The sequence below is a fragment of the Halichoeres trimaculatus genome, unplaced genomic scaffold (genome assembly GCF_033239565.1).
Source record: "Halichoeres trimaculatus isolate MK-OKI-2021-1 unplaced genomic scaffold, fHalTri1.1 fHalTri1_scaffold_11, whole genome shotgun sequence".
Taxonomy (NCBI): domain Eukaryota; kingdom Metazoa; phylum Chordata; class Actinopteri; order Labriformes; family Labridae; genus Halichoeres; species Halichoeres trimaculatus.
The window spans coordinates 9,772,525-9,798,917 of NW_027437189.1; the positions used below are offsets into that span (position 1 = coordinate 9,772,525).

General features: G+C 40.9%; 1 protein-coding gene across 2 annotated transcripts in view; it reads left to right on the forward strand.

Moving 5' to 3' along the window:
- LOC141798919 (metabotropic glutamate receptor 7-like) overlaps positions 1 to 26,393 on the forward strand; it is a 144,829-nt gene that overhangs the window by 92,453 nt on the left and 25,983 nt on the right. For both annotated transcript variants that reach the window (XM_074680861.1, XM_074680860.1), the window contains exons 3-7: positions 12,970 to 13,105; positions 13,666 to 13,820; positions 16,420 to 16,557; positions 18,379 to 18,579; positions 26,050 to 26,189. In XM_074680861.1, coding sequence (XP_074536962.1) covers positions 12,970 to 13,105; positions 13,666 to 13,820; positions 16,420 to 16,557; positions 18,379 to 18,579; positions 26,050 to 26,189 — 770 coding nt within the window. The remainder of the gene's footprint in view (positions 1 to 12,969; positions 13,106 to 13,665; positions 13,821 to 16,419; positions 16,558 to 18,378; positions 18,580 to 26,049; positions 26,190 to 26,393) is intronic.

A 26,393-nucleotide genomic window follows, 5' to 3' on the forward strand; every position in this document is an offset into this window, starting at 1 on the left:
ACAGTTGGTAGAGAAATTCTTCAACATTACAGCTGCCTCTTCCCTTGACTCATCTTGGTTGTTAAAAAAGAGATGGACTGTTCAGGGAGTTTCATTTATGTTGGGTTACAACAAATCACAAACAAGAGTCACAGACTCCTGATGTTGCTTCAACTGAATTTAATGAAAGAAATAACACACACATCCATATGGTTTAAAAAAAAAAATTGTTACAATTAATATGAGCCCACAACTTTTAACCCTTTAGAGCCCAGCGTTTAATCAAGATCATGGGTAATTTTAACACTTCAAAAAGTGAAATGAACATCATCACATTGTTAAGTTTGAAGTCAATTGTGTTCCTTTATTCTGAAGTTTTAACTTCACTTGTTGTTTCTTTGCCAATTTTGCACTCTTATTTATTTTTGTTCTTGACTGCTGAATATTAGGCTGCATAGTTGCGCACTGGTTAAAGCTGCTGCCTCTCAGCAAGAAGGTCACTGGTTGGGATCCAAGTTTGGGCTTGGCGAGCCTTTCTGTGTGGAGTTTGCACGCTCCCCCTGTGCATGTGTGGGTTTTCCCCAGCTACTCTGGTTTCCTCCCACAGTCCAAAAACATGCTCATCAGGTTAAATGGTGATTCTGAAATGGCTGTAGGTGTGAGTGTGCGCGTGAGAGGTTGTCTGTCTCTTTGTGTCAACCCTGGGATTGATTGATAGCCAGTCCAGGGTGTACCCCAGCCCTTGCCTGAAAAACCGTTGGGATGGGCTCCAGCCATCCATGACCCTGAACAGTATTAGCCGTAGAAAATGAATGAATGAATATTAAAAAATGACCATATTTGGAAAAGCAAGTTATGTACAGACTCCAAAAAGATTTCCTTTGGTTCCAAAGGATATTGTGCAACTTTTTTACATTTATAAATATGAGGGATCCAGCTATGCAATTTCTAGATTTTGAAGTATGCGTAAAAAAAAAAAAAAACTTTATGTTTGTTTACTTATAAGTAATTTATTGCAGTAAGAATAATTCAATACATATCATTAAAAATTGGGATATAAAGATTATGTTGACGTGAAGCAAAAAATAAACTCTAAAAAAAGCGCGTTTATACAGCCTTACAAATGCTCTTTACGACAATCCTTATAAGTGATTATTAGCACTTGTAACAGCTTAAGGCCATGTTTATGAAGGATTATAATCTGCGTGCATAATTTATGAAGTTAACATTTATAATTCAAAATACCCTCAAGCAAAACTAATGACAGAATCTTTTGAAAACTGGTTTTCTCCACCAGCTCTCCAGCTATACATTAAGAACTATTTATACACACAGAGGACTCATTCTATTTGGTAAATGGTAAATTAGCATGTCCTTATGTGAACAATACACTTGGTTTCAAGTGTTAATGCTTTCCAATTAAGCATTATAATTGCATTAAAATGATCAAATTATCCACATTTTCTAGTATTATCAAAGTGACAAAGGCGTATTGCTCAAAGACCTTCACAGGCAACTTGATGAATTTCATCATCTATGTATTAAAGCTTAAAATCTGGCCGTTAGCTTTATGCTAACATATACAGCAAATAGCCGTTTACAGGCTGAAAGAATTAGCATCATAGTCCTGTTGGTTTTAACCCAAAAATGAAAACTGACTGTGTCTTTTATTCTGTATTTTTTGTTTTATGCCTATAAGGGAGACAACAAATAAACAATCTGAATCATTTACCGTTGTACAGTTTTGAAGCCCTGAAAAAATACACAAATACAAGGTGTATTAATTTTTTTAAGTTTGACCACAGCCCATCTGGAATGGCTGGGGAGACTGATTTTTTTTTTTACTTATACTGCTGCCAGACACCTTGGAAGGCAGTTTTGGTAGCAACCTCACTTTGAGCCAAGCAAGATGACGTCCCTCTTTTTTTGCAGTCTATGATCAGAACATTGGAGGCGCTTACGAGTTGCAACGAAGGCTTATAAAGTATTCATAAGGTCTTAAATGCATCGTGGTGGGTTCATTTAAATTGCTAGCCATATTTCCTCCCAAATATCCATTCAGACACAGGACTTAAGTAGTCTTAATGGCAACATTAATAGCTGAAATGTTAATAGCTTTGACCATATACCCCAGATCCTCTCACAATAAATTTGTAAATAGCCGTTTTCAATAAATCTGGTGTTTTATAAGTACATTACTTATACTGGGTATCAGAATAATCTCATTCTGTAGACACTGGTGGATTCCCCTTCAAAATCTGCACATTTGACTGCAGCCTCTCTTAGGAATCTTTTATTTACTTTTACCATCACTTTCATGCAGCTGAACTTTTGGATGACGTCAGGAAGTTCCTGTGAAGTTCTCATCTGCTGGAACAGTTGTGAAGAAAAAACAATCTTTGTTAACTTTGCCCAATGCACGAGCCTTTACTTCACAAAGAGTCACACTGAAAGAATATGAACACTTAACATAGATTCATGGACTGTGCAGAGGACTGAAATATTTCTCAGGCTAATGTAGGTAAAGTAAAAGAGACCGTTAGTTTTTAGGGGTCTCTCTGAGGGAAAAAGGTTGATACTGTCTTTCTGGGTGAAGGTTGTCACAGTGTTCAGCAGTGTGTCGTTCCTGTGCAGCTGTCTCGCTCTTTCTGGCATGAGCTTTAGTACCATATATAGGTACACAGTGCATATGTTGTGTCTATCCTGCTAGCTACTGGTACAGCAGTCGAACTCAGCCTTCACTACTTTGATAGTTGTGAGGCACAGATGAACCTTCTGCTCTTGACCCATTTGTTGAGCCTCTGCTTCAATCAAACCAGAGCTCCACAAGGTCTATGTGCTTTATGGTTTACTAACACTTTTTCATGCAAAATTATGACTTAATGAGGGAGAAAAAAGGTTGGAAGGTGGCAACGCTTGACTTGTCTGTATTGCTATGTATCCAGCATGCTTTGTGCACATGCCAGTTAGCAGACATTTGCACATTAAAGTATCTCTCTCTGCTTTTAATGCTGATCTATTGGAAGCACAGATGTGAAAGATGACAAAACATGAAAAAGAAAAGTCAGAAGTGCGCCTTAGCAAGCAGATCAAGTGAAAACTGTGCGAAACAGTTACTGGCACCGGTTCCCTAAGCAGAAAAGTATAAAATGTGCAGAAGGAATAACTATAAAAAGCATATTTGTGAATTTATCTCTGCAGCTTTTTACGGTTTAATGCAACCATCATCATAACATAATATTACAATACACAGGACTTCATTACAGATAAACGTCTGATTATCACGTTTTATTTTACCTTTTCTCCGTTCCGTAAACAGGCTGTTATGTAACAGCTTTGAGGATGTAAAATCTAAACAATGTTGTTATCTGTTTACGGTAAAGGTAATGTTTTAAATCTGTCTCTGCTTTAGTTGTTATCAACAGGCAGCAGCACATACTGAGCTGCCGCCACAGTAGTAGCAGCACACTATTGAGGAACACATACATTTCCTCCTGGATATCTTACCTAACTCTACATCCAGCCTGTACATCCTGTCATGAGGTTGTCGTAAAGTGTGTTCCTAATAGAGACTGTATAAAAAAAAATGGATGTGGAGTCCTTAATCACCTGTCTGTTTCTAAAACAAAGTGTTGAAGTAAATTTGCGGAAATGAGGCGAACTTTGAACCTCCACGCTAACAACTGTCAATCAGCTGAGCTGTGCCTCTGATTGGGCGAACTCGCAATTGTAATATCTTCTAAACTGTCAAGTTAGAAAAATAATTATCTTCGTACAGTGTGTGCTGTTACAATAATGAGGTATTTGAACTGAAGTAGTGTTTTGTACCGGGCTGCTAACATGTTCATTTCTGCTGTGAAATTGTCTTTTCTTTTCTCTTGGTGTGTTCATGATTTCTGATATTTCTGGAGCCAGCCTCAAGCAGACACTTCACAAACTATAGGTTGTAGCACTTCAGCATTGACTCATATTTTTAGACCGGAGGTTGTCACTTGGTTTCTAGACGTACACAAAAAAGCCTGGAGCCTTTTCAGGCACTACACTTATATGATTATACTTTTGGTTTACACCAGATTATGGAGTTAAACATATTCGTCCCAATATTTAACATATCTGAAAGTTTGTGACAGGAAGTTTAACCCCCTAAGACCCAGCGTCCACATATGTGCCTCTCAGACCCATGATACTTAATTTTTTTTTAACTTTGACCTGTTAGCCACATTTAGGGACACTGCCCACATTCGGTGAAATCACAACATTACTCCCATTTTAGTGAAAAAAAAGGATTCAAGTTCAATAACATCAATAACAAACAACTAATGAAGAACTCAAAGCTAGTGCTGAACAATTTTGGAAAATAATCTAATTGCAATTTTTTTGACCAATATTTCAATTGCGATTTAGCATGCGATTTTTGGGGGGATGTTTATCTTCCACCTTATTCACTTAACACAAGCAATGAGCCATTCTATTGTTCATTATGTTAAGATAAAATGAGATAAACTGATGCATGAATTAATACGAATGATGTATCTTTGTTTAACTATTACAACCACAGTAGAATATTGACTGATTGATTAAACTTCAAGCTTTGTAGATGTGTAATAATATTATCATAAATTTCCTTGAATAAAATCAGAGAAAGGAACAAAGCACTGCAGAACAACAGCCTGGTGTGAATCTCACACTAAATAAAGTGTAGAAATGTGAATAAGACATAATCTCTGGCTCAACCACTGAAATGTAACAACATTTGGAATGCACTTTTTTATAAAATAAAAAAGAAACACTGTGAAAACATAAATATTAGAGGTATTTAAATCTTCCTGATCTCTCATCAGTAACAAAACACAAACTAAAGCACAGAAAAAACATAAAACAAAGTTTTTGCTCAACCACTGAAATATGTTAAAGTTTAGATTGCACTTTTTAAATGCACTTTAAAACTTTTTTTTTTTAATTTGCAGCCTCTTTCATTTGAAGTTTAGTTATTATACTTATCCCAAACAGCACAATGAATTACAAATTGCACACCAGACAAAAGCTCTGGTCTTACGATGTTAAATTCATTTAAACTCATTATCCTATCACTGCTCCCTGAGAAGCTCCACCCCAAATTTTGTAATACCACATGTGTTCATTGTTGAAGTAGTGGTGCTATGTTTGTTTTGGTTGATGAGGACATGAAAGAGGAAGGTTTGAAGTACCTGTTTGTTTTCTGCTAAAAATGTGTTGTTTGGCTAGCACCAAGCTTTTTCGTTTGTTTGCCATCCATCCTGACCCCCACATGCGGTTTTTCAGCACACTGAACAGACAGCTAGCAGACCCTTGGGAGATATTAACTGAATTAACAACAAAAGATGAACTGATTTAGAATTACACACCTCAGCTTTCCAAGATTAATTCCCGTTACACTCACCACAACAGGTGAGTTGTTTAACACATATTTTGCTGCTTCTCACCTCAACCTCTGTGAATCCCAAACTCCTTCTTGTACATCTGTCGGTGAGTGATCTCTGCCTCTTCTTACAGACTAATGTGCGGAAACCTCCAAAATGAAGGAGGCTAATGATATCCCACAGGCACCCCTAAGAAGTCCAGTGTGCATGAATATTTTATCCGTGTGCATTCGTGTCCAGTGTGATCACTCATTAAAACTTTAAGAAGCTGTTTGTGGCTGTGTAATTTGCATCGACAGAGCGAGAGGGAAAGTGTAGGATCGAGAGGGAAAAGCCCTGATTTAAGGCTTATTTTAGAAGTTCCAGCTCCTCTCATATCCTGTGATAAACACATTTTCTTCACACTGGTTTCCTCAGATGCATTTTCTACTGATGTTCCTTATTTCCCTTATGCAAAGAGCAGTAATCCTGCTGATATTATTATGACTCTTGAACAGCTACACAAGGAGAATGAAATTATAATCCATTGTTGATGTTGACTCATCCTGTTGCTGCCGAGCTGCAGTCACTTTCCAATATTTTGTATTCATATACAAATGGGAATTACTTCCTGTAAAGAGAAGCTCCCACTACCCAGGGCATTTTATCTTTAATAAACACATTAATTATGTAATAGCATAACTGTGCATTCACAGGATTCATCCAAAGGCAGCACTTCTGCACCAACTCTGACTGGAATCTGTCGAACTGAATGAAAAACAAACTTCTTAGGAAAGATGGAAAGAGAGAAAATCTGCTGCACACTAAAGGTGTGTTTTAAGGAGATATTTTCAGAGCAGAATTTTCTTCACTGCAGAACAAAAATGTAGTTGCTTGGATGTTTGTGCAGCACCCCTCTAAGTTGATCCACAAGGCCTTGATTTTTTTCTTCTCTAATTTGTGGCCTCCCTGGTTGGTTGCAGTAAAATGTCAGATGCATTAGCAGGAATCTCGCTTCACCACTTCAAGGAGAAACCATCTAACAGCCTAATGCAATATGGCTGCCCATTACCCCAAGCTGAGACTGGAGTGATGGTCAGCCTATATTGATCTATTTTGTTTGTGTTTTTTCTCTTTTTTTATATGTTTTGCTTCGCTTTCTCTCCCCCCCTGTTTCGGCACTGTTCCATTTTGCACCTTCATCCTGGCTCCAGGTTGAAGCTGGCAGAGATTAATCTTGTTTGTATTTTTCTGTGTCTGTCTGGACTCAGGCCAGAGCGATGGAGTTCAGTGTTTTTTTTTTTTTCCTCCCATTTCATAAAAAGACTTGCATTTGAGGAAAACCACCCACAAAGTATCACAGTGGAATTGATTGCAGCGAGTTGCCAACACGATGCGTTTTGTTAGATCTGAGCAGTGAGGGAAACACAAACCTCCGATAAAGAACTGCACACATATTTAGCACTGGGAGAGGAACCCTGGTGCATCTGCAAACAGCGTAAAAATAGACCATGATACATGTGCATGACCCTATGACATTGACAAGCCCCTCATCGGCAGTGAAAAGGCGCACAGGATATGGAAGGTTGCACAGATGTAGAATATGAATGTCAGCCGCCTGTCAGCCCGTTTTGATGTGCTCCCCAGGCTCATGCAGCGAGGCTGGAGGGAGCAGGTCCGCCTTGTGACTGTGGAGGTGATAAATATAATTGCAGCATTATGGGTCCCCTGGAGGCTCGGGTTTGGAGGGTGTTGAGTAGACGAGTGGGGGGTCGAATCCATCAAGAGCCTCTAATTTAAAGGGATTTGTATTTCACTACACCAAAATGGCAAAGCAGGATTCCTCACCCTGGAGTGCATTTTCAGAAGCGAGGGCATTGAGGATGAATAATTGAAGCAGTTAATGCAGTGCATGACCTATGGCACTCAGACAGATAAGCAGAGAACTTCCAAGAGCCTGATGAATTTAGCCATCATGATCATTGCGCTGTCTCTGATATATTACTCCAACATGGAGCGGAGGGTGAGAGTTCATCATGGATGAGTTATTAAGTGAAGCTCAAACTTTTTCATGCCACACGTGGGCATCTCACTTCAAATGCAGTTTTCAAATTCAGAGAAAATCAAAGAGGGGGTATTGTGTTTTTTAAGGCTTTGTACTGTCTCTTTCTGTTGTTTTTCTCTCCTTGCTGTTTAAATAAACCCTTTTCACACTCTGTTTTAGCCCCCTGCCTTCTGATTGGCTGAATCCCTGGAAGCCTGTTGGGGGCGGAGCTAAGGGCAGAGCTTGGTGTTTGAGGCCCGTCCCTTTAACATGTCAGAAAGTAGTTCAGATATCCTTATCATAAAGATCTCATAGAGATTAATTGCAAATGTGGAGCAGACCATTCAGTAATTTCTGAAACATCTGAACATTAAGGTTTGAAAATTTGCATAAATTTAGTTTGGAAATTGTCACATTATATTTACATTAAAAAGCACAATACCCCCTCTTTAAACTTGAAAAACCTTAAAAAATAAATACATAGTAGTTGTAAAGGATGTGATATGGGAATAAATTTGTAACCAGACAAGGAACCATCATGGAAGTTAGGCTCTCAGTCATTGCAGATGATTTGACAATTTTAAAGAAACAACCCAAACACTGATGTCACTCTAAGTGAACGTTATATTGAGTCTTTTTTCAGAGCTTTAGTCTATCAGCAGGAAGCCCATTTGTATTTGCACTATTTTGGGACGTACCACATACTTACACCGCCATTAATGTTTGGGTTTGACTATCCTAGAATTAGCAAAATTACAGGGTTGAATTGACCCGTCTGCAGCAGATTTGACAGCCAAACTCCTGAGCCGATGCTCTGCCCAGTTTCTCAATAACGGGGCTGAGCTGACCGGGATCCCCTGTGGGCAATACACTTACGTTTGACAAGCACCTCATACAACCCCAGTTAAAGAAAAAAAAAAAGTGAACTTAAACTCCCTTGAAGCCAAAATAACACATTACATTCGATATGTTGTTCAACCTCAAAAGACAGAAAGCATGTTGTCGCTGTTTAGAGTTGTTTGAACATGGGGATTACAGCATGCTTTTTCTGAAAGCCTCACCTTGGAGGCATTGATCAGTGTTGGACTCTGCTGCAAACACGAAAACAGCCAAAAAACAACAAATGTGGAGATGTGTGAAAAACTGAGAGCTTAACCTCCTCACAGCTGGCTGGTGTGGAAAGATGGTGTGAATTTTTCTTTTTATTATTTATTAACCCATCTATCTAATTCACTTTTTAGCTTATCTAATTCAATGCTTTAGTTTAGTGACCAACGTCTGAGTCAACACCACTCTAGTTACCAATGAAGAATCTGAGTCCCCATCACAAGTCTGAGTCAAGTCCTTGATATTAATACTATACAGCGACTATTTCACTCCAAATTATCAACGATCTGACCCTAGGCAGTTTGGGAAATTTTGATTTGTAAATAAAACATTACTTTCATAAGGAATTTATTCTGACTGGAATAATTTGTTTGGCTTCTAATCAGAATTTTAACCAACTAAACATCCCAAATGACTCAGCCCAATGGTTGAGTCACATAGCTAACACAGCAGCAAATTCAGCAGACTAAGTAATTTTATTTCACATAGTTTGTGGTTTTATCTTGGACAGATGTCTGCTAGAGCTAAAGCTTGTCCTCATCTTACTCCGTGGTTCTTTTACATGTCCAACATTTTGCACTGATCATGTTTCCAATTTCTGTAAAATCTTTGGAAGCGAAATGCCAAATTTGTATCATCTCTGTATCCTGGGGGGAACTTGAGCTTAACAAAAAGGAACACATCCAAAAAGTGCCAATCCTCACTTTGAAATGAATACATCATTAAAAAAGAGGTAACATAACAAATATCCCAAACAAAAATTGAAATACAAAGTCCTAAACGAATATGAACCAGACTTAAGCATGCATGTTTCACCTAAGTCACCATCAAGCGTCTCTTTACAAGAAGCATAGGCTCATCAGAGTCAGCTCAGTGGAGAACACAGAGAACATGTCTACGACTTTGGTCTTTTGGCTTATGTTTGGTTGTTGTGGTCCGACACACCCTCTAACACACCTGCCATTGTTCAAAACAAATTTTGAGAGAGATGGTAGTGATTTTAGTATTTACTCATTGCATACGAGTGCTTGTGCTTATGCTTGTGCGCGAAGTGTACCGTGCAGGAGTACACCTCTGTGAAGGCAACCAAAGAAGTGTACCGTGCCTGAGCACAGTATGGAGCTTCACACTGGCCAAATGAGCTGGACTTTATGGTTGAAGCGTGCTTGGGCACAAATGACCAGTGTGACCACGCCCCTAGTGTTAGAGTCTAAGTACAAGTCCAAGTCGTCTGGATTTAGGCGAAAGTTGTGACACGAGTCTGCCTGAGTCCTGAACTCAGGTATTACAACACTGATTTATATGCATTGATGCATACAAACATACATACATACATAGTACAAAGATCATTTACATACATACACAAGTTATCTACATACATGCATTCATACATACATACATATATGTATTTAATTAACCATAATAATGTAGTTTTGCATCCATAAACATAACATATTGCTTTAATAAATACTTTAAATTGAATTTTGAAAAAATTATATGATGAGAAACTCCTATTACTTATTGACAGCCAGTTTAAATTATGCATAGCCGTTTGTCCTGCCTGATATTAACTTAAATCAGTAACTAAAAAAGATCACATTGTCTGTTGGCATCGAAGGGGGTAAAGGCACCAGGCAGCTCTTGGGCTATTAACACTCAGTGTGAGTGTTGTCTGTGGGTGATTATTGTTTTCCACACATGTTGAGTGTTGACCATGGGTGGTCACTGACAAAGAGGGTGTTGATCGTCAGAAGCCACAGTTGTCTATTTTCAGCCTGTCCATTGTGGCTATTGATCTTTGCTGCTCTAGTTGAGCATCAGAAGCTTACAGATAATGATGTTAGCAATTTCAATTCTGCAGAAATATTACACAAGCTTACTCCACAAATCCATCATTTAGCATTGCATGATTATAGTTTAAGAACTCAGCTAATATTTCATGTGTAAACTCACCGGTCTAGGAAGGGATAACAGATTGAAACACAGCTCTGCCTCCTTAATTCTGAATCAGCCGCACAAACATGCAGTGCTGGACGAGGCTTATTGTCCCCTTCTGTGTTTTGAGCCGAGGGAAGTGTCAATCAAATGTAATCTGCCCCACCTACGCAGGCTTTTAAAAAAGTTTCTTGCTGTTAGACGCGACTGTTTATTTTCTGTCTGATTTTCAGGATGGTTAAAGGCATACTTAACTTTTCAATCATGAAACCATGAATGCTTTTTATGGATTTCAAGCCACATTTTCAGAAGCTTCAGATAGCTGCTTTACTACATTATTACTACACACTGCTCTGTCTTGGATAAGACTTCAATGAGTTGGAGGAAAACTACTCTCTCCTCCTAAGCCTGAAATTCATCTGTGTCACATCACACACCCTCTCCAGCCAAGACAGACACACGGCTCTTCTTTAAACCCACTATTTGAGTCGAGAGCTCTTTCATGTCCAGGAGACACTCCAGTGACAGGTGAAGGCGGTCCGACCCACGGCAGAATACTCTGGAAGCACAGACACAATACTCTCATTTCCATCATGACTGCCTCCTCTGACTGACTGACTGACTGACTGAGCATCTGGCTGACTGACAGATGAGGTATTCCGCAGGCATTCAATAATTTAGCCACCACTGCTACACTGCTGGTCCACAGCCTTCAGGGCAGACTCAAGCCCGCAGTACGTTCAGCTCGGATGCTCTCTCTGTCTCTGTGAAGATGGGATCTGCTCCAAGAGCTTCTTATCTTCATCAGTGGCTCCTGTGGTCTCTGTCTGTATTATTGGCTGTTGTGACCTATAATATGTCTCAGTTCAAGACTGTCATACCATTATACCTCTTCACACAAGCCCACAGGATTTCTTCTCTTTTTTTTATCACAGAGTTAATGCATTTTCATGAGACTTTTCTTCCTTCTCTCCAGAATTAATGTGTGTGATACGTGCTGTACCTGCCCCCTGGAACTGAAAGGTGCCATTAATACACCAGATTCAGATAATATCCAATGAAAAAGATTCCTAAAAACCTAAACCTGGACTTGCAGTGTCATAGTAAAAGGTTTTCTGGCTGAAATAAACTAAAATCTCTGTGCAGAAAAAGAGCTTTAGTGTTGTCCCTTGGAGACCTTCGGCGCTGGCTTTGCAGCACAAATAACACCAGGCACGTTTCACTCTAACAGGATACCGCAAACCCTCAAGCAACAGCTAGACCATTTGCGGGATCTCCATTTTTATGTTTAGCCCACTTAGGGAGGATAACAGCAGCCATCCCAGCGGTCTTTTGTCTGGAATCAAGAAACATTTCGAAGTCTGCCTGCTAATACTTGGAAAAATGGATCGTTAAGAGGAGGCTCAGCAGTTGTGATTTTGCGATTTTGTGCCTTTAGAAATGCCACAGTAAACCGTGACTGGAGATGTGTGATCTGCCAGCTAAAAGCTGTTTATATCAAAGTAATGAGCCCGAGGAGACTGGCAATTAGGAGATTCCTTCCATTTCTCTGTCTACTCAGGGAAACTCAAACCGAAAGGTTATTGGTTAGGCTATTAAAATGCTTGAGTGGGAGAAATTTTAATTGGTTTGGGTAGAGCTTGCTGTTGACTCAGGACGCAGGCTGCTGCCTCCAGTCTGGGCCTACAGTAGTAATGATGTCCTCTCGCACAGGTGATCACATTATCTGTTTTTACAGGGTGCCTCAAAGGTTAGCCCGCTCTCCATGTGTTTAATTACAACACTGAGTTGGTGCAAAACTCTTCTCGTATTCTTTATTTTTTTTGTGGAAGATAATTCAGCCTCTGTCCTCGTTAATGAGCAGTTCAAGTTAACCCCTAGAAAACTGTTTCTTGCAACCTGCTCAAAGCAAGAACACTGCAAAATATGTTATGACTATTTATCAATGCATGGGGCAATCTGTACTCTTCATCCTGTACAAACTCATTAGCAGTGACCTGTCTGAGAATGAATTATTGTCAGTATTAATATCCTCTTAGTTTTTTATTGCCGCTTGTGCTATCTGATTGGTTCAGGGTCCAACAAGAGATGTCTGATAATGGCTTTAAATGAAAAGTCAATAGCTTAGCTGTGAGGTTTTCTGGTATCCATATGATGAAATGTGAGGCTTCATGTCCCTCTTGAAGTGGACCGTTGAGTTTGTTACAGTAAATTTGTTTCCGTCTCACTTTAAATGGTGCTCAGTCGGAGGATGCTGTTGTAGAGCTGTGCTGCATGCTGCAGTGATTCTCAGCTCATTTCCAAAGTGTAAATGTACACACTGTTAGGCTATCATTTAGAGACTATAGCAGCAAGCATGACAGCACCATCAAAGTCTCACTATTGTGTTTGGCTGGTTTTATATTTCCATAGGGGATAAAAAGCAGCTATTGTGACCTGGGGCCTTTGTTTGTGTGTGGGAGCGGGTGAATGGATGAGATCATCCCAGAGGCCTTATCATTTCTTATTCTTTTCTCATTAAAAAAGGTGGAATCTGCATCGCCCAGTCTCTGAGAATCCCCCCCAACCCCAAGCTGGAGGATTATGACAAAGCCATCCAACAGCTGCTGGAAACGCAGCACTCGCGGGCAGTCGTCATCTTCGCCAGTGAAGAAGATATACGGTGAGGAGTGCAACACACTGATGAGCGTTGATGACTTGCCATGTTGAGGTCTTTAATCTTTGAGTAGCAGCTTCCAAAGACGGGCTAAAGGCACAGATTTGCCATGCCTGCTGCACAAACATACCTCCAACAACACAAACACAAGCGCGCCTCAGAGGAGAAGCTGGAATGGAGATCTCAACAAAGCAACAGAGATATTGTTTCATTTACAACGGCCCATGGGAAATAGAGCAAAGATGCACAGAATGAAACATTTAGTACCTGTAAATTCAAAATGAAGACGCTAGCTGTTGGTTGTGAGATATAAAGGAAGATGACTGCTTCTCTCTGTTATCTCTAAATAAAAGATAGCAGAAACAAACATATCTGTTACACTAACATAAACACCCTTTCCTTCCTTTTCCCTTTTCACATGCGATAAGACAAATTAAATAACTGTACATGACAGAGCTGCCGTCCCCAAACAACACCTCTGAGCTCACTGCGCCCTTGTGTAATAGATTTTGGACTGAACACACCTCCTGTTCTCGCTCCTAATTCACACACGGATGTCCTTGCAGGGGAGTTCTCAATGCCACCAAGAGGGCCAATCGGGTGGGTCATTTCCTGTGGATTGGATCTGACAGCTGGGGGGCCAAGAGCAGCCCGATCCACCAGCTTGAGGATGTAGCTGTGGGAGCAATCACCATACTGCCCAAACGCTCTTCCATTGAAGGTACGAACACACACACACACACACACACACACTGCATGCTGTATTGTTTTCTGTAAAGGAGCTCTGTAGTGGAGAGAAACTGCCTTCATGCATTGTTTATCTAATACCACGTGATAACCTGCAGACAAAACATAGAAACATAAAGCACACAAAGACTAGAAAAGCACTCAGAGAGCACAGACCTCCATCAAGCATATTGTGATTGTGATGCAACACTTTAGTCCTACTTTAATGTTATACTTCCTTTCAGCAGACTGTCTGCTACAATTTGGTGTTAGTTGCAGGTTTGTACGATAATTTGTAACCTGACAGTGTTGATGATTATGATGACCCAGTACATTTCATATCACAGATTTTAGTATCCAGAATATTGGCAGGATCTGGATCATACTTTTACACCTGTCAGACATTATTGTGACCTTGTCGTGTATTGTTTTGGAGTTATATACATATATGGTAAAAATGGCCCTATCTCACTATGATAGAGAATCCTTTGAAAATATCCTGGATCCAGATGGTGATACGGATCACCTCTGAAATTTAATCACTTCTTCCTTATCCCATTTTGAACATTTCTTAAAAATTTCACCAAGATCCGTCAGTTACTTTTTGAGTTAGGTTGTTGACAAACAAACAAACAGACAAACTCTCTCCAAAACAGAACCTCTTTGGCGGAGGTAACGATACGAAATAGGAATTTTTAGCAACAAGAATTTTTAAAAAAGAGTCCAAATGAACCATTACTACCACAGAAAAGCATGGTTACCAGTTTGTTGGTCTCTGTATAACTTCAGAAGGAGCAGCGCCCCATCAGACGAAACGAAACCAGGGTACAGGCAGAACTCAGTGAACTCCCTGGCTGTGATATCAGGGTTAGAGTCAAAACTCTAAAAGATGCTGTTAAACCTCTCAGAGCCAAAAGGAGCCGCAGTCTTGGATTGTTCTCTGTGGGTCTATTACCTGGAGCAACCTCTTTCACATTAAAAGTCTTTTCATCCATTGTTAATGTTAAAACATTGATAGGAGCAGCTTTAAAAACCACACTCCAACAAGCTTACACGCACATGGCTTGTTCTGACTGCTTTTTTTTTCTAACAAAAGCCTTAAGGAAATTGTTCCCTTGAAAACACTTTACAGAACATCTGTGGAATTTGATGCCTTTAAAAAAACATATTCAATGACATACCAGTTTTTTTCTCTCTTGCTTTTACACACTGCTCCCTGCGTCACCTTTTTCTCCTTCAGCTTGCAGTTTTTACATTCCCTAGAAATGACTTTTCACAATCCTCAGAACAAATCTGACCTTGCTGTTGTATTTTGCCCTGGGTTGAGCATTGCTAGAGTAAAATAATTTTTGACAAATTGATCTCTGATCTCATTGGTCTCAGCTGTGTAGTTTTTGAAAAGGAACACACAAAAATGTTTACAAAAACCTTTAATCTAGTTTTTTCTGACCAAAGCTCTGAAAAGTCGTCTTCTGTGGGGAAAATCCAAAGACATGCCATTATCACTTTTTCTAAAGTGCTTAGGGATGGATTTCTTTTAAACTGTAGCATAAATAAGTCCACCCACTACAAGAAAAGGAGGTTAACAAAGAAAATATCTCACTGCATCTACCGGGGTATGCACAAAATCACCACAGAAGAAGAATATTCCCTGTTTGCAGCATCTATTTTAAGCTCAGCCTGGCGTCACAATCCTAATAACTGCTCATCATCACAATTGAGGAAGTTTTATGAAGCTTTCCTTAATTAGGGAGGTCTAACCAGGACACATGTACACTCTGGAGGCAGTGAGAATATTATTAATCCAGCATGCATCATTGATGGTCTTTTGAAAAGAAAAGCAGCTGAGTCATTCGGCTCTGATTAGCCATTATCACCTCTACCCACGACTCAGCTGATTTAACTGGATAACAGAGTGGAGACCGAGACTGGAGAAAATTCATTTCATTCTCAAGACAAAAAAAGAGTATTTCTGTGACAAAAAGTTATAAAAGATATATTAAAAAATCCATAAACCGCAAATCTTACAGTGAATTTTGGTTCAGCTGAGCTCCCTGACCCTCACTGTCTGGTGTAGGTGCAAAAATAAGAGACTAAATTCCAGCATTCAGGAGTTTCTTTTCCTCTGCTGCAGCAATATTTCTTTCCTCAAGCCAATGCTCAGTACAAGCACCTAAGCCCTTTTGAAATTAGTGTTAAGCTAATACATCATGCCTTCAATCCATTGCTATTGTAATGGACTTTATGAAGCGAGGAAAACCTGCTCGGCACCTACAGGACCTCAGAGCCTGCGGCACCAGGCTGTGGCGCCCTGTACAAGCCCTGCGTTATTTATTATGCATCCTGTTTTTAATTAATGTAATTTCCTAGATGAAAGAAGTGATTAAAACTCCACAGGGCCCTGGGAGGAAGAGGAACCACTGTGGTCAAATTCTGATGAACTAGTGCTTGCTGGTGTTCTTAAACACCTAGCGGCCAGCAGCACACCACTACCACTGCACCACCTGCTCCAGTCTCGCTTCATTTCCTACAGGTCTGAATTGGTTGATAATTGGTCCGGAACTGAGCCATTCTTCTCCTCCCTCTATCCCCAGGGTTTGATGAATACTTTACGGGGCTCACCCTGGAGAACAATCGCAGGAATGTGTGGTTTGCCGAGTTCTGGGAGGAAAACTTTGACTGCAGGCTCCTCAGTGCCTCGAAGAGAGAGGACACCAGCCGTAAATGCACAGGTACACGAGTTTTGACACGAGCAAAGTCTGAACATTTCTGTTCTACACTAATGGATGGTGCATATTTCAACTCTACCATGTCAGGTTGATGTGAACTTGACCTTTTGTTCCCATTAGAGGCTGCAGAGAGACTGTTGGGGTTTTTAATTCAGCCCCTCTTGTCTGCGGCACAGTCACAGAGTCTAACACCAGGTGTTTTCACCCAGCGGGTGCAGGACAGGCTGGGTTTATTATTAGAATGATAATGCACCACGTGTCCTGGTCATACTACAGTTACAGACCGTCTGCTCCTGTGGCTAATGTCCTGTAACTCTCAAATCCCACATTCCCTCCGTCTCGCCTTAACCCAGTCACCTTGACAGCCCAGCTCGGCTCAGCTCAGCTCAGCCGTGATGTGAGTGCTAACAAAGCCAGAGCACTCTTCATTTTGGTGGGAAGTTACAGGGACAGTGACAGAAAGCTGTATCAATACTCTTCATGCCCAAACACAGCTCTGTGGAGGCGTTTCGAGCATCATCTTACCTTAACACTGCCACCTGACAGTGTGACAGGCAATGTGCTGCATGTATTGTCTTCCAGGGCGATGCCTGTGATGTGGGATGCTGTATTAATCTTGCTTGCACACGTGATGATGGTGAAGGCAGTGTGACACAAATTAGTGTTTGCTGAGGGATTTCGTTTCATTTATAATCTCCTGTTTGGCGTCTTTTATCACGCGTCAAAGACAGAAGATACTCATTCATCGAGTGAACCCCACAAACCCTCTATAAGATGACAGGAAAGCTTCTTTTTCCTTTCTTCGGTCCCACTGAAAATTTCTGTCTTCTCTTTCTTCACACTTCAAGTTGAGCTGATATTTCTGAATGCGATGCGAGAGGCTCCTGCACTCAAGAGATTGTCCATTTAGCACCGTATGCAGGGCTCTGTGAAAAGAAGAGAGGTTATGTGTGGGCTGAAATGTATGTTAAGTTATGAGGAATGGGCTGAAATGTCAGCACAGATTGCTTTTGACCTCCCTCAGTATGCAACTCTCCCACTATCTTATACGTGTCCTATTAACATCAAGAGCTTCGCCACATGTGAGCGACGAACGGCAAGCACTGAGGGGAAGATATTCTTTTAGTATGCAGAGTCATTTTCTTCATCATCATCATTTTGGTTTACTGGGAGCTTAAATGTTAAGATAATGATGCTAATGATAATGATCATGAGGATGATGATTATTATTATCACAAGTAATAATAGTGTTTTTGTTATTTTGAGTTTAATTTGCTTTTCGAAACACGGGTTTCATCTACCAGGGGTGTAAAAAAGCTAATTCACTTTTTTTTACAGAAATAGAAATCCAGCAGGGCTGCTGCATTATGTATTCATGCAGTGTATCAGCAGTAGAGGCTAAACCTTTACGGCAGCCCATAGTGAAAGGGCAGTGCACTGGGAGGAGGATATAAAAGAGCAGAGAGCCGATGTGGAAGAGTATGTTACTAAAGTTCATGGTGATCTCCATCACCTTGCAAATGGGACAAGTGAGGTCTGTTCTTAGCAGCCTATTACTTTGTGATACACAGCAGTAACTCTGGATCTGCTGTATTTGTCAGAAACACTCTGTCTCGAAGCTCAGCTTGATGACTTGGGAATTTAATGTGTCTTCTTATTTTTGTGCCACATGGTCCCTCCAGGGGTAAATCCGTCAAAACCGGAACAAGCAGTAAATAGTAAACGGAGGACTGAAAATGAAGTCTAGAGATTACAGGGACTTCTTAGGGGGATATAAAGTCTAATGGCTCATGGAGCTTTCGTTTTTTTCTTTTCTCCCTCCAGGCCAGGAGCGCATCGGGATCGACTCCAGATACGAGCAGGAAGGGAAGGTGCAGTTTGTGATTGACGCAGTGTACGCCATGGCCCACGCCCTCCACAATATGCACAGGGACTTATGCCCTGATCACCCTGGAGTTTGTCCACAGATGGAAACAGCTGAAGGAAAGACTCTGCTGAAATACATACGAAACACTAGCTTTAACGGTGAGTGGAAATCTGAATAAAACAGATTCTTCTGATGTATATTATGCCTCTAACAGATAACTCAAGCATCCAATATTTCAACCTGAATTTGACTAGAAAATTAAAATGTTAATTCTTCCTCTAAAAAAGTAGCCCTTGAGACTGAGTGTTTTTTGGCAAACATTAAAATTTGGAACGTCATTAAAACCAATCAACCTCGCTCCTTTAATTCATGTGAGTCGGGTCATTTCTCCTTTTGTTGAAAGAGAACAAGATTACACAAACCCAAACACCACCTGACTGAGAATTTGTGCCTCGTCACAAAGTCTGTTGACATTTGCTTTCCTTCCTTACTTCAGTGTCCTTCTAACAGTGCTGGAAATGATGTTGAACTATTGGAGTGAAAAAACTGCAGTTTTCTCTGTGACCACTAGAGGCTGGCTTTAAAAGCTCAGGAGGCTTCATTAACACCTACAGTAAATCCGTTGTGACACCCCTCAACAGCTATTTGTTTGCTGTTGTTTTTCCTTCGAGGTGAGGTTGAATGAGGTTTCTGCCTGTAGTAAGTGTTTTACCTACACTAGGTTGCAGTCAGCCCAGCCCCTTGGTTTAAAAATTGGCCTGAACACCAGCATCAAAGCTAGGCTATCAGGTAGGCTAGGCTAACCAATGCTGACAGAGGAACTTTACCATTAATTTAGCTAAACTCAAACCAAACACTTAAACTAATGAATGTTTATGCTCTGTTCAGAAACTTTTTAGTCTCTTTGATGTCAATTAGCCCGTTAGCTTTAGCGCTCTTTGTAAATGTGGGATGTATGTCGCTGTGTTCATAAGGCTAAGAATTATGCACAGATTTTTGATAGCTGTAAAGTTGTAGCTATTTGCCGGGTTGCCAAAATAAGCAGCAACCTCTGGTCTAAAAATATGAGGCAATGAGGAAGTGCTAAAATCTGCAGTTTGTCAAGTGTCCACTTGAGACTGGCTCCGAATTAACTGAAAATGACATGACACCAAGCCAAAAGAAGCTATTTTCACAGGGAAATAAGTTTAGAACCTGGTTTGACATATGTCTGTCTGAATAGCTGATTTCTCTAAAGCACACACTGTACAAGGGGTGATTTTTTTTCTAACTTGGCAGTTAAAAAAGATGATTGTGAGTTCACCCAATAAGAGGCACAGCTAATAATCAGTTTGGAGGCTCAAAGCCTCAATTCCAATATGGCCTCTGTTGGCGATTTGCTTCAAAACTCTGTTTCAGAAACAGATGAGTGACATCACAGAGACTACCTCCATCTTTTATACAGTCAATGGGCCAAAACCCAGCTCTAGGTATGCTAATCAAGTTTCCCTAAATCCCTCTTATTAAGCTAACCGTGTCTTTGAACCTCTACTATTATTATGTCTGTCCAATTATAACCTTTCTTTCCTCGTCTTTCCATTCAGTAAATGAGCCATTGTCATAATTAATTCTTCCTGCTGATTGATAAGCTAACAGTAAGTCCTCTACAGTCTGAGATATAAGCTACATGCTCTTCAACTCAAAACTAAGACAGTAGTTATGTCTTATTTTTCATATTTAAATTAAACTCAAAATGAGCCTCACTGATTGACAAATTCAAAAAAAAACAAAAAACAAAACATTATTTCAAGAAATTTTGAGCCAAAATAAGACACTAATGACTAACACAGAGTAAAGTGCGGCTGTAGAGAAACAGTCAACCTTAGAGTGCTGTTGTTGACCAATAAGATCTGAGTATTCAGCAAAGCTGTTGTAACAAACTTGTATAAAGGAATGTATTGCACTAATGTATTTACAGATAAACCCACCACAGGCCTAGTGAGGAAAAAACGTGGAGTAGTTTCTCTCACTGCTCGCTTTGAGGCCAGCAACCACTTCACTTCAATTTCAGAAAACATTTTCTGGCTCTCTGAAATATTTGTAGCCAATATGACTTATTATGGGTCTGTCAGTGCTTGAACCTCTACATTATTCAGCCCTGTAGAGAGAGGGATGAGGAAGATACTTAACAATTAATGACAAATAGCTATTAATGACAACTGCTCTGAAATGCAAAAGGGGGGAGGGGAGGACAAGAGCCGAATGGGAGCGGAGTTTAAAACAAGCGAAACCTTTGTCACTACGAATGTGCTGGCATGTATGTCAGCCTGTGATAGTTCTCCGCTCCTCTGAAGTACACTGAGTCGTCACAAAGTGTTCCAGATAAGATTCAGCTCTTTTAAGGAAGGAATCATCCTAATCTGCTCACAAAACTGTCCTACTTTCAGATGTGGATCCAGCTCATTGTCTTTAAAACACCACTCCAGTGTGATGCTTTATACTCGGGGGTAGGAATGCACCAATGTGTACTTTACTGGGATAGTTGTTTTGTTCTAACGACCTGTTTTTCTTTCAGATGTTGATTCACTTCAGTGTACATTTCCAACTCAATACAAACTGCAGTGTTTCACTGGAACGTGGACGGACTACAAATAGTCTGCTTATAGTTTCTGTTACAAAGTGAAAGATGCTTTCTGATGCTTTAAATGTAGGCTTTTAATTTTTCACTTGGTGTGACTTGTTCTACCCAGCTGTAATCAGGTGATACTTTCAATTGATTTTAGTTTAAATGTTTTTGTTTTTAAGGGCCTGGCCTTCTACTCTCCTTTCAGATTCTAAATCTCTGTTTCCACCAAGCGGTTCAGTTCAGTTCGTCTCAGCTTGACACGCATTTTACAGTGTTTCCACTGACTAATCCCAGGACAGTTCCCAAATAACAGAGACGAGCTGTCCCACTTTTTGGCAACCTTCAGTAGGGGTGCCTGACTAAACCGATCCTATCTCGGAAGGTGGAGCTACAACACTGCAGACCATTGATTGGTCGAAAGAATCGTCACTTACTGTATTTCTCCTGGCGACACACAGGCTGTGTCCGAAATGGCATACTAATGTACTACATACTACATGGTCATTGTGTATATACTGTATACTACATACTATAAGTATGATTAGAGTGCCAAACGTTTACACTGTAGTATACTACTCAGTTTCCCATGATGCGTTTCAAAACCTCAAAATTTCGACATTTCGGACATTCTGTTAAGAGTGCCAATATGCTATCGAAGAAACTTACGGTCGGCTCCAAAACAAGAGCCCAATTTACAAAAGCGTTTAAGAACTTAAAGGAGATAATAAAAGATGCTTTTATTTTGAAAACGGGAAGTTCGCTAGTGGCTGATTTTTAGCTAACACCGGTCTCAAGATGAATTCCTCACTCTTCAAGAAATTAAAAAATGTTTACTGCTCGCAGACACCCAAGACGATCCGTCCGTCGCCTCAGGCACTTTATTACTATGTACTTAGGTTTTGGTTTCCCTGTAGAGGTAAGTCCATTTTAGTTGCTTCTCATCTTGTCATCTCATTCACTATTTATGTTTATAAATATGGGGCTTGCAATGCATTATGGGGCGTGTCAGTGCAACTAGTATGCCCACCTCCCATACTTACAAGTTTTACCGATATAGTATCCGGGTATTTCTCGCGCACACAATCTTTTCATACTATTTAATGTGAACGCAATACGTACTATTTTTGACGTCACACTTAGTATGAGTAGTACGTTAGTATGCCATTTCGAACACAGCCACAGTCTTCTCTGAAACAAAGCTTGATTGCGCTTTGTATCAAAGAGCCACATGCCAATCACAAAGAGGACAAAATCCTGGATATCTTCCATCGTTTCTCTTTGTTTACTGTTTTGCATTTTTCTTCTTCATTGGATTTGTTAGCAAGGTAAACTGTGTCACGCAGCGATGGCGTCACACTATTATGTTACTGATTTGGCTGACAGCATCCAGCTAACACGGCGCCTACCACGAGGGGGCACGGTTGGTTGTGGAAGCACAAACAGGACCAAGCTTAACCGAGCCAACTCGTTCTGATCTGAACTGGACTGCTTGGTGGAAATGGGGCGTGTGGCTCTTTGTTACAAAGCGCAATCAAGCTTTGTGTCAGAGAAGACTGTGTGCACCAGGAGAAATACAGCCACTGTCACAAGGTAAGTGACGATTGTTTTAACCAATCAAAGGTCTGCACGATTTAGTCTGCACCCATATGGAAGGGTGCCTAAAAGTTGGATGGCTCGTTTCGGTTATTCGGCGATCTGTCCTTTAGGGATTAGTCAGTGGAAAGGCCGTAAATGCGTGCTGTGCCAAGACTAACCGAACTGAACCGCTTGGTGGAAACGGGGCTTTACTCTATCTTCTGCCCTTGCTCTCAATCTATGTTGTTATGCTGCTCCTATGAAATGTTTCCACAGTAAATTGGTAAGGACTATCCCTTTCCACTTAGCTCATCATATACAGTATGATGATATAATTTACTGCTGTCAGAATGAGCACAGCCCAGCTCTAGAGATGTTTACATCCACAGTTAAAACGCACACACGTACCTTTAAAAGTGCTGTATAAACTGATTTGGTATTATTTATTTATCATAATAACTGGAGCAAACGGAACAGAGCTGCAGAACTTCTTCAGCATTTTATGTTCAGATACTGTTAAGACAATTTGAGTAAGATCTTAAGAAAGAGCTGAGTGCAGAGGCAAATTATGCACAACATTGGTGTGCACAGTGGCTCTAAAGCGATCCTTTTTGATATTTTTTAATCAGTTTTGATCATGTGTCACATGACCAATAACTCTTTGCATTCACATGTGTCCCAAAAATGTATAAAAATAAACCGTCAGTGAACTTCAGGCTACAGAGCTGCCTGCCTATCTTTAACACTGTCGCTATGGCAGCAATGCAGAGTTCCAGCAGGCTCAGATTTTAAGGTAGCACTAAAGAGTCTTCAACCTCCCTTGCACTGCTCGGATGCCACTGGGACCTTAACTAGGTGCAGATTCATGCATGGGATTGACAATCTGCTGTCCAATCTCAAAAACCATCTGGGCCCGAGCTCACTTATTTCAGATGTTTCAGCTTCCGAAAAAACATTTAGCTCAGTGTGACAGCGGCAAGTGAAAGAGGTTCATTTCACCTGAGTCGAAAATAGGATCTGCACCTTCTCTATTTCCTCTGCTTCTTTCAGTCCACCTATTATATTCTCAAACCTCTTTACTGTCGTGGCTTAGGCATATCTCACTGCCCCTTATTGCATTTAGACTGGAACCATGCACATTATCCTGTGTATGTGCTGCTGCTAATGTATGTTTGAGAGCGAAGGAGTGTAAGCCTCCTTTGTTGATCTCCCCACTGTGCCCGAGTCACAGAGCTGAAGAGTGAGAAGCATGGAAAAAAAAGGAGAGAATAATGATGCGGGAGAAACACAGCAGTGGATCCTCAGTCCACCCACACTGCTCGGCACAGCAAAGCAGCAGTGCACTTTTGTCATGTCTTAGTTCAGAGCCACATGCAAATGCATAAATCTTTCATCTTAGACAGCACTCGCACTAAGGAGTCTACGCAGAGCACTTTGTTCCCTTGAAAATATCAGGCAATAAGAAATACAAAGGAATTCCTAATGCTTTTTATCAGCATGCACAGAAACGCTGCTTAATTATTTGCTCTAAAGCTGAAGAGCGCCAAGTGCCCAATCACTCACGTCACTTTGCTGAATGACTTTGTGTGTTTGTTTATTTGTGCGTGTTTTTGTCGAGGCGGTGCGGTAAGAATGGTAACCCTGTCACAGCGTTTGCTCACAGGAGTCAATACCCTGTCAACATCTTTATACACTGTGTCAACAAGTCTACTGTCTGTTTGGTGGAAGCAGAAGTGACAGGACGGTGACTGCCACCCACAGGTCTTTATTCTGGTTTTCAGAGTGGGAGAGTTTGCACTGTGAGCTTCACATGTAGGCTTGAATGCAATCTGAACAGCCGTCATGCTTTATTTTCTGTGCCGACACATGAAAGAATGAAGTGTTTTCCTCTAAAACAGAAAGGGTGATGGGTCAAATGCCTCCAGATGCCCCGTTTCTGTTAAGTGAATGTGGACCATAAGTGCTAGTTTGGCAGATAAAGAGGGAAAATGACTTGCTTCAGTATGGAAATAGCCACTTTAAGGTCTCATATACAGACATTTGTAACTTAAAATGGTGCCAATGAATCAAAAAACAAAAAGCGGGTGCTTGTAAACAGTATTTTACTTGAACTACCCCCTGTCCTGTCGCCTGAAATGGTCTTTTCATGCTGCTATTCCTGCCTTTCTTCTTCCACTAGAGGCCCTTGGCTGGAAACTTTTGTAAAATGGTCAATGACAAATGTCCTTGGAAAAAAAACATGAGGGAGGCATAATTCCCTTCTGGCTGCAGACCAAGGAAAAGGTGCGGTGGCCTTCGGTCCAAAAGCCACAAGCTCTGTTCCAGATTCAAAAACCAACATGTTCCCAAAGTGTTTTGGACATATGCTCTCGGTCCTTTCTCTACACTTTTTATAGCCAGAGCTATTACGGCTCTTAATTCCCATGCCAGGTGTCATCAGACTCCCCCCGTCCCATTTCAGAAATGGTATCTCCATTTGTGCATACGAGCTCGGAGTATGTAGTGCCAAGGTGAACAGGCTAGTGTACAACGCAGCAGTTTTCTTTCTCTCCCTCGGCATTGTGGGGTAGCATGGATGACCTCATCAACAATGCAGCTCTCATGTATAAAATAAAGCAACAACCGTTTTTCTCCATTAATGCCAGTCAACATTTGCTCCTGCCAGGGAGATCTGATGGTGACTGACATGTGCATTAACTTCCTCACACACACACACACACACACAAGCACACACACACAAGCACACACACACACACTGCAGACTCTGAGCTCATATAACTGATTGATGCACACACAGTCACTCTCACACACACACCTGACAGGCTCTACACAAAGACACATTCTATGTTTCAGGTGTCCATCTACAGTCCTCTCTGAGCTAATTAGTGAAATCTTCAGGGCTCTGCTGGACTCAGGCTGCTACACACTGAGAGCAGATGGGGACCGTATGATGCTTTGGCTGACCCTGAGTATCCTCCCTATATGTCCCACTGTTGCCAACTGTGTGACTGAAATGCATTTCCAACACAAGGAATGCTGTGTGCATCTGAAATAGCACTGCTTCTCTGATATTAGCACACACAGCTGAGAGGCCAACTTTGCTTTGCATGTGTAAATCTGTATTCCTGCAGTTGATATTGTGCAGCTGCAATGCTGCATAGGAATCAGGAGGAGGAGAGCTGTAATGGCCAGCAGGGAGCCAGAATCAGTCTGTTTTTTTGCTATAAAGTCCCGCCATATAGGTTGATGTATTTGGAGTTTTTAACTGGGAGAACCAGGCGTTTTTTCCCTTTGTGTGGTCCATTTAGGCCACTGTGCAGAAAGAGGCAACGGGTCGAAAGTTCATGTTTGTCCTCTTTAAAAAAAGATGCTGCACTCTGCACAACTAACCAACAGTTCCCTTCGCTGCTGCTCTGTTGCTTCATTCTCTCCCTCTCCCTCTGTACAGGCAGCGCCGGCACCTCTGTTGTGTTTAACAAAGACGGTGATGCTCCAGGACGCTATGACCTGTTCCAGTTCCAGATGACCAACTCCTCCACCCCAGAGTATAAGGTGGTGGGACAGTGGGTGGAGGCGCTCCAGCTCCGGGTATGATGCTTTACTCACAATGCCGACACGGGAGATATACACAGGTTGTCTAATGTTGATTAAATGCTCGTATTTAAACAGAATGTGTAGGCTCAGCATTGCTAAAAAATGTACAAGCATAAATACCGTGTTTAGCAAAATTGAAATCTCTAGTGTGACAGAGGGGGCACGTTATTTGCATTTCAAATACGCAGAGAGCTTAGG